At 34.6% G+C, this 9,297-nt stretch overlaps 1 protein-coding gene across 1 annotated transcript in view; it reads left to right on the top strand.

Moving 5' to 3' along the window:
- ACSS3 (acyl-CoA synthetase short chain family member 3) overlaps positions 1-9,297 on the top strand; it is a 215,654-nt gene that overhangs the window by 106,436 nt on the left and 99,921 nt on the right. The window contains exons 5-6 of the mRNA XM_004384637.1: positions 6,758-6,838; positions 6,919-7,014. Of these exons, the coding sequence (XP_004384694.1) occupies positions 6,758-6,838; positions 6,919-7,014 (177 nt within the window). The remainder of the gene's footprint in view (positions 1-6,757; positions 6,839-6,918; positions 7,015-9,297) is intronic.

Genomic DNA, 9,297 nt, shown 5'->3' with positions numbered 1-9,297 from the left:
GCTGCGTTGACTGATAGGGGACCTCTGCATGAACCTCTCCTTGCTCTCCATTCTCTGTCGGTTTTCTCACTCCATTTGGTGCTTCGCTGAGTTCTTTATCTCTTCATTTGATGTTTTAGGGTTTCAGGATTGCTGTTTTCTCTGTTTGGCTTAGTTTTTCGGATCTTTTCCGTGGAGGAACGGTGTGGTGCTTCTGCCTAGAACGCATGTTTTCAGAACTCCCCAACAAACCTTTTTGTCACTTATTTATTCTCCTTTATACATACTACCTTTTACTTAATTATTTGAATAATATTGCATGGTAGCTGATGTCCTAGGATATATTTCATACTCCTCTGAATTTACTATAGCACTAACCTTAAAATTTGGTAGTGGTAGGTATTATGGATTGACTTGTGTCCCCCAAAAATATGTGTCAACTTGGCTAGGCCATGATTCCCAGCTTTGTGTGTTTGTCCACCATTTTGTGATCTGATTTGATTATCCTATGTGTTGTAAATCCTAACCTCTATGATGTAAATGAGGCAGGATTAGAGGCAGTTATGTTAATGAGGCAGGACACAATCTACAGAATTAGGTTGTATCTTGAATCAGTCTCTTTTGAGAACTAAAAGAGAGAATTGAGCAGAGAGGAAAGGGACCTCATGCCACCAAGAATGAAGGACCAGGAGGGGAGTGCGTCCTTTGGACCTGGGGGTCCCTGTGCTGAGAAGCTCCTAGACCAGGGGTATATCAATGACAAGGGCCTTTCCCCAGGGCCGACAGAGAAAGCTTTCCACTGGAGCTGACACCGTGAATTCAGACTTCTAGCCTCCTAGATTGTGAGAGAATAAATTGCTCTTTATTAAAGCCATCCACTTTTGGTATTTCTGTTATAGCAGTATTAGATAACTAAGACAGTAGGTTCTCAGGATACTTGTTGAATGATCTCCTACTTCTCAAGTTAGTCAGCTCCTCAGACTCCTCTTTATTTATGAAATTCTAATTTCATTTTTGGTAGGTATTATCAGGATTAATAGTATCTGCAATTTTAATATTAGGATTCTCAGAATAGAAGTGCAGGAAAGGAGCACACATGCATAATGAACATTTTTATATAAATTTCACGTCATCATATGTTTTGGTTTCCTGATCTTTGATCTTCATGTCATGAGCCCATTAAAATATTATGCTTAATAATGATAGTTTCTCATGGATACATATTAGACACATAAGAGAGAGACGCAGTCTTTTTTCTCTTTAGAATTTGTAGATATATTTAGGGATATTTGCATCTGTGCATCTGCCAACCCTGGAGTTGTCTGATTGCTGTATGATAAGTTAATCTCCCTGCTTCTGCAAATATTCCAGTAACCACAGCTGAACTACTTTGTATACATTTCTGTTTTGTTCTGGGCTTTTAACCTTTTTGGCTTGTGTGACTGTATTCACAGTACTACTAAGAACCAGATTGCAGAGGAATTCCTCATCTGGATGGGGTGTCCTTTTGTTAGTGGAAGATATAATGATAGTCATTTTTTTTTCCCCAGCTTAATAACATAGAGAGATAGAGATAACCAAAAAAGAAAAAGTTAGAAAAGTACAGTGGCAAAGGAAAACAAAGGAAAAGAAAAAAGAACCCAAAAGGAAATGGATTGAAAGGAAGTCATGACAAGAAAGTGATAGATAAAGCTTTTGTCCTTATGTACATTTACACAACTTATGTAATTTCTAGTTCTGGCTGTTAGGTGACTTATTCATATTCCCTGCCCTAAAAAAAATGAAAGTCAAACAAAAAAAGCAGTTAACTTTTTTTTTAATCTTTGGTACAGTTCTTGCAGTTAAAATGCTGAACTGGCTTCACTTTTGACCCCTTTCTCACAGTTGTTTAGATCAATACAACATTATACAGCTGCTAAAGTATCCTCCACAGAAGCACTTTTGGAGTTATCTGAAAGTCTGTAGCAAGAGATTTTGTTTGATGAAATATCCCAAATGGAAATATTTCATTTCTTCTAGTATGATTCTCTAAGTTACCCAAGTCTCAAGGGTTTCTCCTAAACAAAGAAGAGTATTTTTAAAAAGAAATTTATTGTTTAGGCATGCATGTATCCTTTCAACTGTTTGTCCACTAATTTAATTGCTCAACAAATATATTAAATGCCTATTCCACAACAAATTGTGAGCATTCTCCTCACAGCACTCAAGTGGTGTGGGGAGGCACAGCAGTAGCTTGGTGATGTCAGTCCTCTGACGGGGTTTCCAGGCCCAGGAGCTACAGATGAGTACCAAAGAAACCTGTTGCCACCAAGTTAATTCCAACTCATAGTTACCCTATAGGATAGAGTAGAACTGTCCCATAGGGTTTCCAAGGTGTGGCTGGTGGATTTGAACTGCTGACCTTTTGGTTAACAGGCAGGCTCTAAACCACTGAAGAGTACAGGAGAAACATTTAACACAAACTGTGCATTGGGAACAGAGTCCCATAAGAGGTGGCATTTTGCAGAGTCTTTAAGTACTGGTGTGAAGAAGTAAAGGTGGGAAATCATTCTAGAAAGAGGTAACACCATCTGTAAAGCCATTATAATCGCAAGCATATTGTTGATGTGTTGAATTTTTTAAGTAATCAGAACTATGCCTTTATTTCTCAATTCTCTGACTTCAATCACCATTAATTATGGACTTCTTTTCTTCAAATACAATATTTATTTCCTCTTCTCATTTTGTTTTTTCTGAGTTGGAATATCTATATTTATATCTTTACACAATACATGCAAATATATATACACATGAGTATATGTATATACAAGGATTCTGAGTGGTACAAGCAATTGTGATTGATCGTTAACCTAAAGATTGGCAGTTTGAACCCATTCAGCCACTCTGTGGAAGAAAGGCCTGGCAAACTGCTTCCATAAACATTGAGGAAAGAAAACCCTATGGAGAAGTTCTACTCTTTAACACGTGTAGTCACCATGAGTCAGGGGCCGACTTGATGGCAGCTAACAGCAACACAACATATGTATATACATACGTACATATATATATATATATATTTACATACGTATATGTGAAAGAATATACATATTTTTTGAATGTAAATATGTGTATTTGCCTATCATAAGCCTTTGTTACAGAGTTAAATGATAGAGGGACTCAACTTAGGATGTATGAGTTGTTCAAATAATTTGAAATTTGTCTTTCAGATTTTTATAGATCAATTTCGAAACAACACTTTTTGAATGAAGACTCTCAAGCTCTTAATCTTGCTTCACACCTCAGTCTTCTTGGGTGACTAATAATGAGTCATTAATTTTACTTGTATGGATTCAATTTTGGAAATATTTGATACATTTTAAGTATTAAAAAAAAAAGAGGGCCTTCACATTGTCTCCTTTGCATTTTTGAGCTAGAATTCACTTTCATGTCTTTATTTGGGGTTATCCCATGTTATTCCCATCTGGATGTCTTTCAAGTTCTCCTGCAGACTTTAAGGATTATGGCTGTTCCTACATAAAAACAATGCAGTATATTGGCAAGCTACAGGGATTTTCTGAGAATGTATTAGTATATTATGTCTTCTTTTCAAGGTAGATAAAGTGTAAGTACGTAAAGAAAATAATCACAAAGATTCAAAAAAAGAATGGAGCATCAGGATTGGAGGAAGACTCATTAACAACCTGCATTATGCAGATGACACAACCTTGCTTGCTGAAAGTGAAGAGGGCTTGAAGCACTTACTGATGAAGATCAAAGACCACAGCCTTCAGTATGGATTACACCTCAACATAAAGAAAACAAAAATCCTCAAAACTGGACCAATAAACAAGTTCATGATAAACAGAGAAAAGATGGAAGTTGTCAAGGATTTCATTTTACTTGGATCCACAATCAACACCCATGGAAGCAGCAGTTAAGAAATCAAAAGATGTATTGCATTGGGCAAATCTGCTGCAAAAGACCGCTTTAAAGTGTTGAAAAGCAAAGGTGACAACCTTGAATACTAAGGTGCGCCTGACCCAAGCCATGATGTTTTCAATAGTCTCATATACATGAATAAGGAAGACCAAAGAATCGATGCCTTTGAATTATGTTGGCGAAGAATATTGAATATACCCTAAAAGCATGAACGAATCTGTCTTAGAAGAAGTACAACCAGAATGTTCCTTAGAAGCAAGGATGGTTTGAAACTATGTCTTACATACTTTGGACATGTTATCAGAAGGGATCAGTCCTTGGAGAAGGACAACATGCTTGGTAAAGCAGAGGGCTAGCGAAAAAGAGGAAGACTCTCAACAAGATGTGTTGACACAGTGGCTGCAACAATGGGCTCAAGCATAACAATGATTGTTAGGATTGCACAGGACAGGTCAGTGTTTTGGTCTATTGTACATAGGGTCGCTATGAGTTGGAACCAACTTGACAACACCTAACCATAGCAACAACATAGATGTTGAATAAATATTTTTCCCTCATACTCAAGATTTCAAATATATAATTCTATTTGTAGTTACTGATTCATTTTACTTACTTAGAACGTAATGCTTTATTATTTATGTGTTTTCAGAGGCTGAGCTGGGTTTCTCTTTTGTATTTTAACTTTCATTACCTGGAAAATATGATTACAAATAAGAAACAAAAAGCTTTATCATTTTATTTTTAGACACAAATTAATATTTATAATAAAGAAACTCTCTTTTTAAACCAAATCTTCCAAATATTTCTCTACTTTCCAACTTCTTATAAAATACCTACATGGAAAATATGAAACCATGCAATTCTTTTTTCTATACTACATCAAGTGTACAGAATGTCAAAATATTATCATCTGACTATTTTGGAGGCAAAACAAAATTGTAGATCTAGAGTCTGAACTAATAGATGGTATAGTAATTTTTGACTAAAATTTTTATACTCATCCTTTAAAAAATTAAAAGCGGTTGTCAAAGACCAATGAAAAATTATGACCGTGAGAAAGAATGGTTTTTCTCCTTCTTTCAGTTCAGTTTTGTTTTTAATGAGAATCTTTAATGATAGACTCTAATTATTTTGACATTTCTTCCAGGTTTAAAATGTTTTATATTTCTATAAGCTACAAATTACTTTGACTTTCATATAATTTTATTTGAATCATTATTTCTTTATCTCCTCCAATAGTAAACAAAATGAATTTTCTACTCCATTCTTCAGTATGGATTACACATTAACATAAAGAAAGCAAAAATCTTCACAGCTGGACCAATAAGAAACATCATGATAAACGAAGAAAACATTGAAGTGGTCAAGGATTTCATTTTACTTGGATCCACAATCAGTGCCCATGGAAGCAGCAGCCAAGAAATCAAACTATGTATTGCATTGGGCAAATCTACTGGAAAAGACCTCTTTAAAGTGTTAAAAAGCAAAGATGTTGCCTTGAGGACTAGGGTGCACCTGACATAAGCCATGGTATTTTCAATCCCATATGCATATGAAAGCTGGACAATGAGTAAGGAAGACAGAAGAACCGATGCCTTCGAATTATGGTGTTGGCGAAGAATATTGGCTATACCATGGACTACCGGAAGAACAAACAAATCTATCTTGGAAAAAGTACAGCCAGAATGCTTCTTAGAAGTGAGGATGGTGAGACTTCATCTCATGTACTTTGGACGTGTTATGAAGAGTGACCAGTCCTTGGAGAAGGACATCATGCTTGGTAACATTGAGGATCAGCGAAAAAGAGGAAGACCTTCAACGTGATGGGTTGACACAGTGGCTGCAACAATGGGCTCAACCATAGCAATGATTGTGAGGATGGTCTAGGATGGGGCAGTGTTTCATTCTGTTGTGTATGGGGTCACTGTGAGTTGGAAACGACTAGATGACACCTAAAAACAACAACTCATATTGAATATCCACATGACTATGTCTTATTGAGCTAATAATGATTCATACTTATAGTAATCAATAAAATTAATTATTCAATTTGCCATTGGTTCATATTTCCTGTTACTCTTATGCCCAATTTTCAAATATTAATCTTGTATTAAAGTTGAATATGTTCACAATGCGAAAGATAACTGCTTGAAAGTGATTCATGAAAGCTGTAATACTGTGATGTTATAATCCTGACTTTTGCACAAAATGCAATATAAGGCAAACCTGTTAGTCTCAGATCTGATCCATGAAGCTTGGTTCCTCATGCTGCCAGTAGGTAATCACTATGAGTCAAAATCAACTAGAAGGCAATGGGATTGGCAGTACTGTGCCAGCAGGATCCTAAGTGTAACATTGTAATGAGGCTCCAGTTAGAAAATGACTTTGTTTCTTCTAAGCAGCCTATTATTATTTAATAATCTTAAGGAATAGAAGTTCCTGTGTAAGTCTGTATTTTATGTACACAACTGCATTTTTTACTTGTACATTTTAATTTTGAAAATTCCCATTTTTGTTCTGGAAACAAGTCTGAAAATGTAATGTCAATCCAATATGTTACTAATGAAAATTTTTTTTGCATATGCTTTTTTTAAATTTTAAGTTTTCTTTAAAAGGTACAGAATGTTCTGTGAGAATGGATTGTACAGATAGTGCTGAAGTTGATAATTCATTCTGTTTATTATTGGAGGAGATAAAGAAATAATGGTTCAGATTAAGTTATATGTAAGGCAAAATAATTTGTAGTTTATAGTAATATAAAACATTTTAAACCAGGAATTTTTTAGATGGATAATATAAAGACAGAGAATCTTTTCACCTACTGTTTATTAATTTTAACTTTCTTTTGTCTTTCCTCTAGGGTGTGGTTAGGCCCACTGGAGGATATGCTGTAATGCTAAACTGGTCAATGTCTTCTATATATGGACTTAAACCTGGAGAGGTAATCATTGTTTTATAGACAGATTTCATGACATTTTTTTTATTAAGATATATGCATTTTACTATCTTCTTATGTTTTAGGTGTGGTGGGCAGCTTCTGATTTAGGCTGGGTTGTTGGACATTCCTATATCTGTTATGGACCTCTTCTACATGGGAACACAACAGTTTTATATGAGGTAACAAAGTGAAATTAATACCATATATAGATAATGTTTATTTTACTGGACCTTTTTGACAAGTAGTCTTGCTTCTCAAAATTTGGGTGGAGGCAGGGAACATTTGTAGATGTTCTTCCAGCTAAAATTATGATTTTAGGAATGTATAGGAAATAATAGCCAGGTATTTAAATTGTGTTTAAGAACAAAGCATGGGTTTTGGGTCAAAGTGTTTTTGACAGATTTAAAGATTTGATGTGGGCAAAGGCCAGTGAAAACTGTATTCTGAAGAACATAGATTAACAAGCTTGATGTCTATCCATGACAGTTTCTGTAAAATATTATCAAACTGATACTGATTTCAGAGTCCTAGAAAATAAACTAGTGATTATAAACAAGCCACATAGATTAACCTTTTTGTGCTTTTATAGGATTCATGGATTTACAAAAGTATGGTGTCTCAATTTTAGTTATATATTTTCCTTGTTTTCTGAGGATAGTTTTGTCTACATAGCCTGGCCAGATTCATAGCTAAATAAATAACTGCTTTAAGATGCTGGTGTATGGATTAATGTCACTAGAAATAAGGTTTCTGTGTGTTTACTATAAAATTCTGCCCCTATGCCCATTCTGTTTAATTTTATCAATTACTTGTATGAAGAATTAGAAAATATACCTATCAGATATTTAAGAGATCAAAATCTTGGAGTGACAGTAAATATAGATTTCTAAATCAGTATTCAAAATAATGTTGGACTTTGGGGACAAAACTAATAAGATAGACAAGTAGGAAAATCTTTACAGTCTTATATTTTGAATGAAAATAATTGTAGAAATAACATACAACACATCTACATAAACAGAATAAGTCAGTGTTCTACATCTGGGGAAAGCTTGGGCTGGTTGCAGTTTAAATCCCTGGATATTAAAATACTCCATAGCTCAAATATAAGTTGTTGGTAGGATTGGTTTAAAAAATACTCACTCTATACAATGATATAGTATTACTTTGTTATTTCACATTTAGAAATTTGTGTTCAGTTTAAGAGGGAGGATTAAAAAAATCATTAATTTATTAGAAAGCGTCTGGAAAAGGGGGGCTAGTATGAAAATAAATCATACAAGTAAAGAATGGAGAGATTGGTGAAAATGGTTAATCTGAAAAATAATAGACTTAATGTGCATATTTGGCAAGTATCTTTTAATATTTAAGGATCTGCCACATAGAAATGAAGTAGTCTTATAATGCAGAGTTCCAGAGGGGTATATTTTGGGAATACTCCATATTTAACTGTCCAGTAATAGAATAGGTAGCTTCTCAGATAGAAGGCTCTGTTTCATTTAAAGAGGTCTGTGAATTTGATGCTAGAGAGTTTTGTATTTAGGGTGTGGAAAATAATAATAGATGGTGTCTGAGGTTCTTTACAACCTTATAGTTCTGTAACTTGAGTCTGAAAATATGAGAAGCTATTCTCCGTTTCCTTGGGATTTCTCCTGGCTTCAGTCACCATTAGATGACCATTTGTGTGCTTTCATTTTTTAGATGACTGGTTTTCTATCTCTGAATGCTCAGAAACATTAAGGCAGGACTTGACACACATATTAAACCATCACACACTACTGTACATCTTTTCTACTGGGCTTTTGTATCATGCAGATTTGATGTGCATTTGGATGTTGGTAATAACTAAAACATAAAATAGCATTAAAAATGTATATTCCATGCTAAAATGCATACAACAGATTAAAGTTTTATTAAAATAATCGTTTCTTATGAAGTAAACAAGATAAACCTCAACACGGAATTTTTATCCTGAATTGTGGTATTGCTTGCAAAAATGTGACAAAACCAAAGGTTCCATTATATTTATATCAAGCTACCTTTATAATTGAAGTACAGACAATTTTTGTGCTCTTTATTTATTTATTTTTATTATTTCTCAAGTTTCTGGAACACATGATGTTACTACTATGAAGGGGGCTCAGTTGTTTGTCTTTATCTTGGAATGTTGCACTCAACAATGTAGATGCGCTATGTATTTATTGTGCAATTGAAAGAATGAAGTCACCAACATTTTAAAAACTTTTCCATGTACTCTGGTTTCTTTCCTACAACTTGTAAATTTCCTCAATTCTGTCTGATCTCAAAACAGTTTTTAGATCTTTGTCCATTTCTAGGTATCCCATCTTGATTTTGTTCTCCACGAAGCTCCTTGAGAAATACCCTACCTGCACTTCATATTCTTCCAGTCACTCTTGATCCCACTGCCCCCTGTTTCTGTCACTTCACAGAAGTTGCCATAG

Source organism: Trichechus manatus, unplaced genomic scaffold, assembly GCF_000243295.1.
Source record: "Trichechus manatus latirostris isolate Lorelei unplaced genomic scaffold, TriManLat1.0 scaffold00125, whole genome shotgun sequence".
In the NCBI taxonomy this organism is placed as follows: Eukaryota; Metazoa; Chordata; class Mammalia; order Sirenia; family Trichechidae; genus Trichechus; species Trichechus manatus.
This window is presented reverse-complemented; position numbering and strand designations above follow the sequence as displayed.